This window comes from Carcharhinus amblyrhynchos, chromosome 6, assembly GCF_965287045.1.
Source record: "Carcharhinus amblyrhynchos chromosome 6, sCarAmb.v2.hapA, whole genome shotgun sequence".
NCBI classification, from domain to species: domain Eukaryota; kingdom Metazoa; phylum Chordata; class Chondrichthyes; order Carcharhiniformes; family Carcharhinidae; genus Carcharhinus; species Carcharhinus amblyrhynchos.
This window is the reverse complement of record NC_137329.1, coordinates 90,012,134-90,026,967: the sequence shown is the minus strand read 5'-3', so window position 1 is coordinate 90,026,967 and position 14,834 is coordinate 90,012,134. Positions and strand designations below refer to the sequence as shown.

General features: G+C 42.0%; 2 protein-coding genes across 4 annotated transcripts in view; one reads left to right on the top strand and one right to left on the bottom strand.

The window, feature by feature from the left end:
• LOC145344092 (voltage-dependent calcium channel subunit alpha-2/delta-4-like) overlaps positions 1-14,834 on the top strand; it is a 429,967-nt gene that overhangs the window by 230,955 nt on the left and 184,178 nt on the right. The gene's annotated exons all lie outside the window — the stretch shown is intronic.
• Positions 14,067-14,834, bottom strand: part of LOC145344093 (leucine-rich repeat and transmembrane domain-containing protein 2-like) — a 31,527-nt gene continuing 30,759 nt past the window's right edge. For both annotated transcript variants that reach the window (XM_080190919.1, XM_080190918.1), the window contains exon 4: positions 14,067-14,643. In XM_080190919.1, coding sequence (XP_080047045.1) covers positions 14,207-14,643 — 437 coding nt within the window. In that variant the 3' untranslated portion in view covers positions 14,067-14,206. The remainder of the gene's footprint in view (positions 14,644-14,834) is intronic.

Sequence of the window (14,834 nt, the reverse complement as noted above, 5' to 3'; positions counted from 1 at the left end):
CCAAATTACATCAAACAGTCATTGTGGTCAGGATCAATGGGTTACTTGAGGTGCATTCATGCATGAAGGGAAATGAAAATAAACACAGGTGGCTGAAGAATGATAAAAATCCATTGAGCTGTCAATGGAACCTTTTTCAAGGTACTGCACATTTAATTTGTTAGTGATCAAAGGTTTCCATTGGAATGGAAAGGATTTCAATGAATTCAACTTGTTAGAAAGCCCCAGAAACTTCAAATCAAAGCTGTGTGCATAGATTGGGACTGAGTGTGCAGCTGTACAGAATGTAACCCCCCAACACGAAATGGACATTTTGAGAGGAATTTTTCCATCCTGCCAGCCATAGGAATCGTACTAGGCGTGGGGCAGGGGTAGGGCGGGGTGGGGGAGGGAGCGGGGTGGAGGCAGACCATACAAAAATTCATTGACCTTAGGTGGGATTTTCCAGTTTTAGGGTGAATGCAGCTGGAAAATCCTACCCTTTGTTTCTGTCAGAAGGACTTCAAAGGGCCTACTCACACCTGCAGCTTCTGACAGGGAGTAAGGAAAATATCTGCTGCAGAATGGAGTGTTGCAATGATTTAAAATCCTGCCAGGTGACTGGGGGCATGGAGATTAAAGTGACCTGGCCACTTCAGAATTTTCACAGAAAACAGGCAGGAATGCAGAAATTAATCATTGGGCTGCCTGAAATCACCATGCCAGGGTTGAGCTTGACATCTGCCAGGGCTGGAAGGGGCAGCCCAGAAAAACATTCCCCATCCCAGGGGAGACTGGCAAGGTCAACTCCTTGCCCAGCCTGAGCCCACCCAACCCCCAAGATCCCTGAGGGACCCCTTCTCTGCAACCTGGCAACAGCAGAGGGGTAAATGGCCACTGGACCAACCTCCTTGAGCCACCTTGGGGCCCAAGGTGCCAAGCTAGGGTGTCAGTGCCAAGGTGCTAGAGGGTCTGAGATGAAAGGAGGCATGAGTGGGGAATCAGGGGGCAGTCTAGCTGAGAGGGGTTCTGAGGGGTGGGAGGGGGACTGAGTCAATGGTCAGAGGGGGCAGAGGGAGTGAGGGGAGAGGAGGGCTGAGTGTGGGGTCGGGGGAAGGGGGGCTGAGTGAGGGGTTAGGTCACCCTCATGCCTGCATAGTATGGGGGGGGGTCACCTGTTATTTGTGGGTCGGGGAGGATACCCCTCTTTGATGAGGGGTTGGTGGTGTTCTTCTGGTCAGTGGAGGGGGGGTACCATTTCAATTTTTTGTTGGGGATTGACTGTGTCCGAATGGGCAGATCAGGGAGCCATTTAAAAATAATGGCCCAGTATCGGAACAGCAGGGTTATCCAATGGAATGCTCGAATTGATCTTATTAGCATCTTTCAGGGTGAATCCCGCCTGACAGATGCAGACAGCACCTGTGCGAAGAATTCCCATTTGCCCACCCCAGAGTGGGAGAATTCGGCCAATTGTCTCCAGTTGCTCTGCTTTGTTACAGATACTGTATGCATTGCCAATGGACAGTTTAACTCATTTTCACAGCAGTTCCTCCTATTTTGTTTTTAAGCATCTTATGACAATCTTGTTCCATAATTCTACTGAAATTTATGTCCTCCCTTATCCCTGACTTCCTGAACATGTGGTTTCCTCTGGGTTGTGACTGTGTTTTGGATTAAACCTTTCAGAATTCCACTCCATTCAAGTCCTCCACTTATGTTTCAGAATATCTCCAACTCATGGTCCACTATGACCTAGAGTGGCTGAAGGCAGAGACATTTCAGGAACTCCCACATACTGCAGTCCTGAGACTTCCTGCCCTGCCATCTTGAATCTATTTTCTATATTTGTTTATTGATAACCTGAATTAAAATTAGGTTTTGCTAAAAAAAAATTACTTACTGCTTACTCATTAAGAGGTGAGCAAGTAGGTGAGTGAATAGTGAAATCTCAGTTTTATTTTCTGTTTAAACGTGGGCTGTAGTTTAAACTGACACTGGAAAATATAAGTATTGCATTAAATCTTTAGCTTAATGAGCTAAACAGTTTGCTATAACTGCAGGTAATTGTTGACTGATATTTCTATAAGGATAGGAGGGCAGGTGATGTGTTGTTATGGCGGCATATGGGGTTTGGTGGACACCCATATGATTCAAGGAACAACCACATCTGTAGTAAGTGTCTGCAGCTTGAGGAACTTTGGCTTAGAGTTAATGCAGATTAAATAAGACCACAAAACTACTATGATTCTTGACACATACTTTGCCAGGCACTGCAGGACCCTTCCAGAAAGATCTGAGCAATGGAAGCATGGGTTTCAGCATGCCAATGGTCTGCCTTTGTGTACTGTCTTTGTGCTCCACAATTCTTGAATTTGACTGTAGGCTTTCCAGCAGGCTTGCCAATTCACCAAGCATTTTGTTGTGCCTACGTATCAGCATTATCTTGAAAGTGCCTAATTGAAGTGCTCACCCAGGTCATTTGCAGCAATGTCTGTGACCATGGCGTCAGCAATGAGCAATGGGCATCCCAATAATGGCCAGAATTGTCTCCTCTTTGAAGATGAGGACATACAGGCACACATTTCATTTCTGGTTAGCTTATGCTGCCTACAGTCATGCACCACCTTGTCCTTCATGAGGAAGGTAAGTGGTTCATGCAATCCATTTCAGTGCTGTGGCTTTGATGGTTGAATAGTTTGTAATGTGTGCAAGCAGTGAGATTTGAGTGTGGACCATGTGGCATTGCTAAATATATGAGGGTAAGGTGGAGCATTTGAATGTCAGATATCAGCCCAATTGATAGCGAATGTTGGTAGGTGAGTGATGAGAATGTAGTGAATTGAAAACTCTCCATGCCTGTTTTGTAGGATATGGCATTTGATATTTGACATTGCATTCACTGACCTTTGGCACCTATGAGATTATTGAATTTTTTACAGTATTTCATCCAGGTTCTCAGGGTTTGCTTCCTGGCATTGACTTCCATGGCTACCTGCAGCTCCCATTGCTTTCTCGTTATGTGGTTGGAGGGTCCCCTATTCCCCTATCCTCTTTCAGATGCAGGACCTGATTCCTGCTTTCTGCCCCCTCCACCAAAACCTCCATTGCAGTGTTGAAAACCTTGGTGCCTGTTCTTATCCATGTTGTGCCTTTATTCAATTTTTCCTTGGTTAGTGCCACTTCCTGCACAGCTGCTAGCATGTGCCCCATTCACAATGTGCCTCCCCTTTAAGAGTTGCAGGCTAGCTTTAAGTAGTTAGGTTAAGTGGTGCCAACTATTCATGATACTTTCCCCTTGCTGCCACACAGCAAATCCACAGCACAGCATGCTGAAATTGTCAAAATAAGCAGGCTGCTCAAAGTTGGAGTGCCACTTCCATTCAATCATTGAGCACAGGATAGTCATACATTGTGATTCCTATGTCTATTTCTGGGGGCAATCAAGTTTAGTATTTCCCAACATGTATGGGAACCAGAACTGATTGCAGTATTCTTGAAGCAGTTTAATTGAGGTATTGCATAGAACATACTGGTGCTCTTTGTTTTAGTTTAGGCCATCCTAGTTTCCAACTAGCCAGGTTTCTTTTGAAAATGATTCCCTTGAAATTTATGTCCTCCTTTAGCTCTGGCATCATATTTGCCTTTGTTTCATATTGCCCTTGCCAGATGATTTAACCATAGCTACATAAACAAACAGAAGAAACAATGACAATGTAGGGAAGAATTTATTCAGTATCTAAAGCACCAGCATGATTTCATGATTTAACCCTTTTGATGTTTTCATCTTTAAAAATGATTGGGGCAAATAAGTTCATAATCTCCTTTACCCTTGTTCTGATGCTAAAGATGCACAATCTACCCTGAGTTTTTAATCAATCAGATTCTTCTGTTCTTGCTTCAAGCTGCATCATTAAATGAATGCATTCCAAAAGACTGATGTGACTAAAATACAGCTTTTTATTGTCTGCAGAAACTTGCTTTACCATCAAGATTAAGCCTTGGCACTTTGATATTGGTTTTATAGCCAAAAAGCAATAAACGTCTTCCTCACGTTGCTATTCTGGGCATGTGAAATCAAATAGGTAGAAACACTGGATGGAATTTTACTTTTTGTTTTGCAGAGTGTGGAAATGGGGTGGAAAAAGTGGTGTTGAAGCTGTTGGCACCAGTGGGAGCTTTCTCCATCATGTCATTGGGGATTTAGAGAAGTAAAATCAAAGGGGCAGGTCCCACAACGTCACGCTGGCTCTGATTGAGCCTGCCCCACCAGCAACATAGGTTTTAAAAGATGTCTCAATGCAAGCAATTACAAATAGAATCCCAGCTCCAAACATACCATATCATACCACCCTCCCCCCAGTGCCTTCCCTCCACAAAACACATCCCCCTCCCACAGAACACCGCACTCCCATGGAATAACCCCCTGGCACTGTCCCTGGTACTACCTGGGACCTGCTCCCCCCTCCCCACAGCACTGCTCCTCAAAATGACTCCCTGGGTCAGTGCCAAGGGTCAATGTCTTGAGGCAGTGCCCAAGCATCTGGGCAGGTCCATCCTCCCCTCCTCCCCCATAACTGATGTACTCACCTGAACTTCTCTGGTGGGTTCTCCTCACCAGGTACATGCCAACGTGAATGGATCATTTACTGGAGGAGTGGATTATTGGGAATAAAGGTCTGATAATTACTTTAGAATTTGTTCTCAAGGTGATCCTGATGTTAAAAGTCGTGGGCGTGGGACGGGGACAATCGCTATAGGAAATCCTGCCAGTGTAAATCTTGTTTTGAAGCTCCCATAATACTTTGCAGTCCCATCACCATTCAAACCCACTTGCAAATGTGAGCATAATATCTCCCACCTTCTTTCACAAAACCTGTTGTGATCTGTTTCTACATTTTTGCTGTTTTTTTAAAGCTCCAAGCAAAGAATATAAAAATTATCAGCAAGCCCTATGTAACCTCTTATTCCTGTAATGTTCATGTTAGATTTAAAAAAAATTCATCATATAACAATCAGTGAAGATGCAGTTCCACCCTCTGGCTACCAGGTAGCACTGCATAGGAATTTTAACCTTCAAACGTCCAGGTCTCTTCATTCTATCTTTTTTTCCTGGCTTGTTTTTCAAAAGTGACAAAGATTATTTCTTAGTAAACATTTTAATAATTAATAGTGAGATGTTCCATTTACTTCTTTCTTCACAGCATTGCGTTCTCCATCAAAGGCAATTTTTGCTTCTGTCTCGCTGGACTCAACAAATCTGATCTAGGCCAACCTGCAAATCCAGATTTTCTTTAAATAAACATCTATCCTTGATGCTGAGCTATTTTATTCTCAGTGACTGTGACTTGGCTCCCCAGTCCCCATTACTGATCTTTCCATGTTACCACATGGCCCTGTTCAGGACTTTGGGCTTCCCATCCTCAGTATTACTGCTACTGCTCACACTCTTCATTTGCAGCATTTTATTTCTGCTTTTCTGTTTTCCAACTCTATTGTTGCCTTATGTCTTTATTGGTGCTCTGTGCCTCTTCGATTGTAACTTTATGAATGCTAGAGGGAAGCTGTCTCTGCCAAATCTAGGCTTGAAAGACAACATTGCTGTCTTGGAGGGAATGCATGTTCATAAAGAGAAAAAAATCAGGAGTACATCTGTCATCAGGAAACCAAAAATATTCAGATTGAGGAAAGAGCCAATGATCTCAAGAGTTATAAACTGGACTGTATGCTATCATTAAATTCCCTAGCTTTTCCTTTACTCTTCTTCCACCCTGTCACAAAAGCTTCATACTCCTTATAATTTAACATTTAAAGGAAATAACAGGACTGACTTCCCACATGCAACACCACAGGATATCGGCACATTCTTTAAAATAAAATCAGACAGCAAACAACAAGAATCAAATCCAAACTTTAATGACTTGTTTAAACAAAATCCAAAGCATTCTAGAAGAGGAATTGTTTATAATTATCACAATTCTGGAGAAAAATAACATTTTATCCAAATTCCTTCGTACAAATCCAATATTCTGCTCCATATACAGAATCAATAAAAAGATCAATCAGTTTTCAGTCATATCACCAGAATGTACACACACAGTAGGATTAATTTTCTAAATCAAGCATTTATTTAAAAAATTAAGTACTCTATGTACTAAATTACCAGTATTTCTGTGGTAAATCTCTGAGGAAGAGGAAGAGGCTTCTCAATCTTGATAGGGTGGTTTAGATGCAGGAGTAATTTGCAGATTAATATCCCAATGTAAAGAAAACAAGCAAAGAAATGTTTGCCCTGTGATGGCTGGAAATTACTATATTGTGAACTGCTCCACCTACCCTCCCTCCCTCCCACCATACACACAAATACATCTTCATTTTCTCTTTAGTACCTTCTTTCAATTTTTTCTCAAATCAAACTTACACTGAAGAGTTATCACAGGCCAATGGCTGTTGTTGCTGTTTGATTAATAAACCAGACCATGGGCAATGCGAAGACACACAAATTCTCATTCAGGATAATAGCAAAAGGGAACTGCTGATCAGTGATTAAAATAACTATAAGAGCCTATATACTCTGAGAGCCTGTAAAAGCCATAACCAGAGACAGCTGTGAGTTTGGAGAGAGCAAAATACAAATCATGACTTCAAATTAATAACTGGACTCTCAGCTATTGGCCAAATGCCTCCTTCCTGACTGGTGAGCAAAAGGCAGCACAGATATTCTCTACTTCCAACTTACACACAGAAAGGAAGAAGCTGCTGGATGATTATTCTGCTCTGGTGGCAGCCAATATTGAAATGTATTAGTAGATACATTATAATGTCCTCATTAAAATGAGAGTGGAATATTTCTCATTTTTGTCACTCAGTATCAGTACTGATCATACATAGTGCAGACTGGACACAGAGTAAAGCTTGCAGTACTCTTCCCTAGCAATATGACTTATCTGCAGTCCAAGGAGAGCACAGCTTGCTACATTTGTATGCATTTACACATCTTAAATCACCCACCCTTTAGGCCTTTCTAGAAATATTGCTAACTATAGCCAGAATTCTCCAGCCATTCTCCAGTCAAGTCTCTGTTCATGCAGCTGGACTGGAGAATACCAGTTGCAGGTGAGGTTGGAGAATTCAGTTCTAGATATTCTTTAGCCTTGTAGACCTGTGTTTAGCTGAAACATAAGGTTTGCCAAACCAATTTCACTTTGGTTCTTTACAAGTAGCATGTATATAGAGAACTAAAGTAGTTCAGCCCTAATTGCTAATAATGTTACTCGGGCACTATTTGATGTTTCCTGGGATTGAGAATGGAAGGTGTCAAACTGGTGCATTAGGAAATGTTCTTGATTTGCTGTTAAGGTGCATTGCTGGGAGAAATATAGAGGCAACTTCACTCAAAAGCCCAGCTTAAATATAGGTATAAAAATAAAAACATCACTGAGCCTCCCACTAAAACAAATGTTTATGAGTCTGAAACTGAGATAAAGGGGGTATAAATACTTTCTGTTTGTAGATCTATCCACCAATCAATTACAAACATTTTCAATAAAATGGAATTGCCAATGTCACAATCTTTAATGTAGCAGCATGGATGTTGCCACATAACATCAACGTCAACTGATGTATGCTGCTGGCAGACCAACAAAGTCAAAATCAAGAAACACTTGGAGTCACAAAATTAGAACAGTGTTTGGAAATCAGAATTCATTATCAGAGAATGAGTTGAAGTTAGAAATCTAATTTCATTCTTGCAGTTCACATTAGATCTTCTTGATTATTTTAAAGGTTTGTGGTCATTCCATTATTCCCCCATATAAAGCCTGTATTGGATTCCAGCCTGCCACATATCTACAGCATTAAATTTAAACTACCTCAGCCCTACTCTTTGGAATGCTATTTTAAATTTTTTCCCATTTTCTGGAGCTTTCCAAAACCTACCTCTTTGTCACCTCCCTAATTTATCTCCAATCCCCTGCTCTGTCTCCAAAATTCTCTCCTCTTAAGCATTTTCGGTTCAGGACTGCAATTAATAACTTTTTTCATTTTTGAAGGCAAACACACGTCCAATTTTAGACATCATAACAACATAATCAAGGTGATACTATGAATGCATTGTTTTATTTTTGGAAGCTCAGGCATGATTGAAGATTAATCATATTTGAACAATTGTACGCATCACAGGCATGTAAAATTAACTCACAGAAACTCGGAGCAGGACTAGGCCATTCAGCCCTTTGAGCCTGCTGCACCATTCACTATGATCATGGTTCATCATCCAACTCAATAGCCTGATCCTCCTTTCTCCCAATATCTTCTCATCCCCTTCACCCCTCATTCCTTCTTGAAGACAGGCAATATTTTGGCTTCAACTCTCTGGGTGAAAAAAATCTCTCCGCATCTCTGTCCTAAAACATTTAACCCATATCCCTTGACTGTGACCTAGTTTTGGACTCCCCCACAGTTGGAAACATCCTTCCTGCATCTACTCTGTCTAGGTCCCCCTATTTTTTCTAAATTGCAGTGAATATAATCCCAACCAACTCAATCTCTCCTCATATATCAGTCCCGTCATCCCAGGAATCAGTTTAGTAAACCTTCTCTGCATTTCCTCTATAGCAGAACATCCTTCCTTGGGTAAGGAGATCTAAACTGCACACAGTATTCCAGGTGTGGCCTCAGCAAGGCCCTGTATAATTGGAGCAAGACATTTGGTGGCATGGTGGAACTTTGGTTAGCACTGCTGCCTCACAGCGCCAGGGACCTGGGTTAAGTTCTGGCCTCAGGTCACTGTCTGTGTGGAGTTTGCACATTCTCCCCGTGCCTATGTAGGTTTCCTCAGGGTGCTCCGGTTTCCTCCAAAGATGTGCAGGTTAGGCTGATCAGCCATGCTAAATTAACCCTTAATGGTTAAGAGGTTAGCAGGGTAAATACGTGGGGTTATGGGGATAGGGTCGGGGTGAGATTGTGGTTGGAGCAGACTTGATGGGCCAAATGGCCTCCTTTGCACTGTAGGGATTCTATGATTCCTGCTCCTGTACTCTAATATTCTCACTATGAAGGTCAAAATGCCATTTGTCTTCTTTACTGCCTGCTGCTCTTAATTTATTGCCATTCAGATGATAATCTATCTTCCTATTTTTGCTAGCAAAGTGAATAATTCACATTTATCCACATTATATTGCATCTAGCATGCATTTGCCTACTCATTCAGCTTATCCAAATCTCACTAAAGCACCTCTGCATCCTCCTCACAGCTCATCCTCCCACCCAGCTTTGTTTCAACAAATATAGCTAATCCTCATCAACAGATCTTCCACAAACTAGGCTTATTTGTTCTTTATATTTAATTTTGATTATCATTACATCTTCATATAATTCACATTAATATAGGTTGCCCAATATGAAATTCTGTGAAATTCCATGTAGATATTCACATTGTCTACCATAGTATCAGCTGAACTATTGAAGAAACCCTAGAAAAACACCATACATGCACTTTTTACAGGGCTTGTGAAGATTTTCCACAGTGGTTCTAACAAAAGAATGAGCAAACCCCTGTAGAAATTCTCTACATGTGCTTACTCATCTTTAAATTGATACTTTCATTACATAATTTTTGTTTGCCTTTCTAAACTTAATTTTTGGCGTAGGCTGACAAGAAATCCATGAAAAACTAATAAAGAGTAAGTATAAATGATTTGTGGTCCATACATTAATTTGTATTCCTACCTATTCCTCAAACCCGGCATCTGATTAAAGGTTTAGGTAAACATTCTTAGTGAATAAGATTCTAGGTTTATGGTGCTTTTGGGAAGTAAATATAGTTTTGTTCGGTGGACTTATTCCTACTGGGAGACAGTTATGGAAGGCTATGACGCCTGGAGGCTGATTGTTTGGTGGGACTGATAAGAGGCAGGGCGAAACAAGAAGTTCAGCTGATTGAAAAAAGATCCCAGAGAAAACAGAGAGCAATGAATTCTGCACTATCTCAGTCTGCTGTCTTCATCTGCAGCAGATGTGGTAAAGACAGCCATGTCTGTGTGGGGCTCCTGAGTCACTCCACAGTGCAAACCATCATCTAATCTCATTACCTGCTGTTGTGAAACTTCTTACTGTCATCATCTAATGAGACAAAAGGCCAAACTAGTTTGTTATTCATACTGTTTAAATTTTATCAAACCTGTTTTGCAGTGGCAGAGAAAGGGGGTAGAATTTTTTTAAGTGCTGGCTCACATGAGAAAAGTTCTGTGCGACTTGCACACTGCTCAGCTGCTCTTCATGCCTATTATCCAGCATTTAGAAGAGAAAATTTCTGGAGACATGTCATTATGGTGGTGGGACAGGGATTGAAAAAGTTAGCAACATCAAGTTTCCCGAAATTAGGGCACTTTTTTTTCGATGTCCAAATGAAAAAAGAGGAACTCTCCACACACATTGAGACACCCCCCACCCCCACCCCCCACACGCATTCAGGCAATCTGACTCCCACAGTGATACTCCCACAATGGAGAACCCCATTCTACAAACATGGTGAACCATTCATGCATGTACACTGAGAACACCCCTATGGAATTGGAAACCTTCCCCATGTACATGGGGACCGCCCCGTCCCCCCCCCATGGAGCCCTTTGGAGGGTACAGTACTGGGGGCTGTGCCAAGGTGCTGAGGTAGTGACAGGATTCCAGTGAACAGTGCCAAAGGGCAGTACCAGGGTACTGCACAGGCAAGTCCCTCTCACCTTGAGGCTGTATTTACCAATGTGTCCCCAGTGGGTTCCCTTCACCAGGCTCCCATTTTTAAAAACCTGTTGTAAACCGCGATGACTTAATGTCAAGTTGGGGACAGGGGGGAATCCCAGGGATGGGGGTGGGGGGGTTGGTGGCGGGGAGAACAATATGATAGAGATGCCTGCTGACGAGATGCAAATATTTTTAAATGAGCTTCCCAACTTTCCTGGGCAGGAACCTCCTTTTATCAATGGCGGGAGGTGGAAACAACCACGTCCTTGGGTCTTGTTGGCAACATTTTTGGTTTTGGCTTCATGCACAATTTTGCACCCGTGTTGCCAAAATCCTAGTCATTATTTGATGAAGGGTAAAGATAAATAAACATAGAATTGATTTCCTCGTCTCATTCAGGAAACATACGTCCTTCTGAATTGGAATATGCCACCTTTACTAAAGTGGACTAGGCCCTGACTCCAAAATCACAGACAGCAAACCACCCAAAGTAAAGACAACAGCAATCTTCTGCTGAAGATTGTAGGTGCTGTAGCATTTACTGTAATTAAGAGTTATTTTTATGCTTTGTCATGGGTGATTCATTCATTTTGGGATAAAAGCCTAAAAATCACTTTTTGGTAATATTAACAACTGAACAGCTAATGCATTTGTACCACATTCCTTTGATGGTATTTTGATGAAGGTTTTAATGTTTAATATAAATAAGTAAATGCATCCACTGTAATAGCAAAGAGAGGAAATATCATGCTAATATCACTGACTAAATTTTATGCTCAAAAAGGTATAGCAAGAAAGAAGAGTCATCGGACAAATATCATTAGGGAATTTTAACATTGGTCAATGGATTGAATTGGATGCAATGAGGCATTTAAAGGACCAAAGTTGAAACGTGTTGGGAAGTCAGTGGCAACCCAGACTTCCAGCTTTTACTCTGGAGCTGATATGCAATGAGACCTTGGATTAAATCTGCTCTGCAGCTTGAATTCTGGTCAATGAGATTTCTTGGATCATGGAAATCCTTGCACCTGCAGTGAAGCTCAGGAAGAAAGAATGTGCTTGTACTGTTCTCCTTGTTGGCTAAGAGAAGGAGGAATACCTCCTCCCAGCCCCTCAAACTCCCCTCTCACTGGATGACTCCACTCTCTCATGTAAACCATAGGTTAGACCCCCATTGCTAAAATTGAGGGTCAGACTATCGGAGATTGCAATCCTCAACGTGCCTCAACATTAGGGGTTGGAGCCTCCCCACTTCTGGAGTCAGAAATTAGGCATCCTGGAATTGGACCCTTCTTCTGCGATCACGTACCACTTTCTCCAGTTTCAGGGATTGGACAGCCCCTCTGGGGACTGCATCCACCCCAGTATCTGAGATCCGACTCTCTTGGCTAGGGCCAGCAATTGGACATACTGGAACTGGACTCTTTAGGGTCAAGTATTGGACCCTCTTTCAAGGCTAGCACTCCCTGCCTTCATGGAAGCCAAGACTGGCAAATCAGGTTATGTCCTGGGCAGCTTGCAGGAAAATCCAAAATTCCAGGCCTGAATTTTCCCAGTCTTTTGGAGATGAACTGCTGGGTAAGAGAGCTGGCAGCATGGCAAAGGGAGACATCAGGTGGGGAGTCTCCTCTGTGTGCCCAAGGTGCTGCCATCTCCAATTGCCCGAGCCAGTCTGCCAGCCCTTCAAGGATGGCTCAATACTGCGATGTCCTCTCTTTGGCAACTCAGGCTCAGGGCCAGCCACTACTAATGGTAGTACTGCCAAAGCTATTGTGCTGCCAGCCCCTGATTGTGCTGGGAGCTCTTAGGTTGGGCCAGTGTCCTGAATTGCCACAGGCAAAGTCTTCCCTCGGAGCCTGCTGGCTGATCAGCTCCATGCTCAGGTCCATGCCCAGGTCTTTCATTTCCTTAGAACAACTCAGCCTTGTGGTTTCTCACACATCGCCTGAGTCCTCTCACTACAGTCGCAGCATGTCAATAAGTTCAAATTTTCCCTGTTACTTTGCTAATGGATGACTGCAAGACACATAATTCATCATAATATAAAAAGAGAAAGTTCTGGATAAACTCAGCAGGTCTGGCAGTATTTATGGAGGCAGAAACAGAGTTAACCTTTCGAGTCCCATATGACTTTATGAATCTCAAGAGCCTCCACAAATGCTGCCAAACCTAAGGAATTTTACCAGCACGTACTGTTTTTACTTTTGCAGTATTTTACTTTTATTTACATGATTCATCGTTTTAGCTTTCAGTCCATTTCAGTGGGATTTATTATCTTATATACATACCCTAGCCACTGGTTCACGCACACCAGAACATATTGGTGCCTGTCCCCAGCCCAGATAAATGGGGAGGATTGGCAGCAGGGAGATCATGTGGCTGCAAAACCAAATCCAAAAGAAATGATGGTTGATATGAAGATGATCAACCAGCATTGTGACAACCCCACGTAACATAGCAAAACCCAAGGGGAATCAACCAACTATTGATATATGTACCAGAAAATATTTAAAAGCATCTAAAACTCTGCTCCAAAATTTTGAAAATTCATCAAATGAGGTGTCAAAAATTAAAATTTAATTATGTTGCCCCCTCATCCCCATTAAGTCCTAGAAAATAACTTTGTACATGGTGGAAAGCGTTCCTACTGCCATTTCATTACTGTTTGCGATGTTTTGCTTTATAAATGTACATTGCTGTTCAACCTCTTAATTGCAGCTTTGCAATTGTTCAAGTATCCAATATGTTGTGTCAACTTGGAAAGAAAGGCTTTCTCAATTTAGCATATTTGTAATTAAGTAGGGCAGGCAAATGAATATATGATGAATAATCATGTAGTAAAGGTGACAAAGGAATAACTAGCAACTTTAATTGAAGCTGCTATAATAGAAGTACTTTGAAAAGTATGTTTGGTTGTGTGTCTGTGTAGAATAACCATACAGTTAAGTACCAACCTTTATAATTATAGGAGGATATAATCTACTGGAATAAGAACCAGCTTTATTTCTGAGCAATATAACAATTGGTTAGTGACATTTCCTACAGTGAATAGCAGTTGACACTGGAATTCAGAGTTGTTTCATGCACCTCTAGGAAAAATGAAAGCTTTAGTATTTGTTCCTCCACCTAAAAAGAGCCTGTTGCAGATACAAGGATTCAAACAACCATTTTTACCTTGAGTCCTAAAAAATCCTGTCAAACAAATGACATGCAAAGGAGTTGTGAAGATCACCTTGCTCCTTTCCATAGAAGCTTCTGTATCGGAGACTGCTACATCCTCTAGAGCTCCAAAATACAAACAGACAGGGATTCAGGCCTGTAGGATGCATTATATTCGATGATTTTGTGTGCTCCCTTTACTTCAGTGAGAATTATGAATCAACGTTTGTGTCAACACTGCAACAAGCGCATAAGGGCCAGAGCTGGAGAAAACTGAAGAAGGGAGCTGTTTTTTAATTCAAACCAGGACTGTCTATGCTGTTGTTCCTCATGCCATGGAGGAGGCCTGTTTCTGCTCCTCCTGCTCTTGTTCACCATCTCCCATCAGGGGCTGCCGTTTCTTAAGTTCTCGGTGGTATTTTGCCATCAAGGAAGCATAGATGCAACCGTACGCCCCAGCCACCACCATCATGATGCAAACGATGCCACATAAGACCCCAGCAACGATGATAGTTCCAATAGCTCGTCTGACACTGACTGGACGATAGCGTTGTCTGACACAATCTGTGGTATGAAAGTAATGTGGCCTTGGGGTGCTGACCTCCTGTTTCACGCAAGGGGGGCCGGTGACTACCTTTCCATTTAAGGATTTGTTTTCATCCTCCAGTTGGGTACAATAGTTGAACATCTCTACGGGGACTACTCTAAGATCTTTCCCACGGAGGTCTTTTGGCAGTGAACATTCAATTCCATCAAGTTTTCCACCTGATTTTAAGAGAAAATAATCAGTCAATAAGAACTTGTATTTCATCACTCAATACAATACATGGTATCTTTGCATTATCACCATCTCCTTAAGTAGGCAATGTTTACATTTGTTGAGCAAGTATTAGTACCCTTATTTTATATGTTCTCCTCTCTTTAATTGCCCCTCATCATATTTGGTTATTTGATTG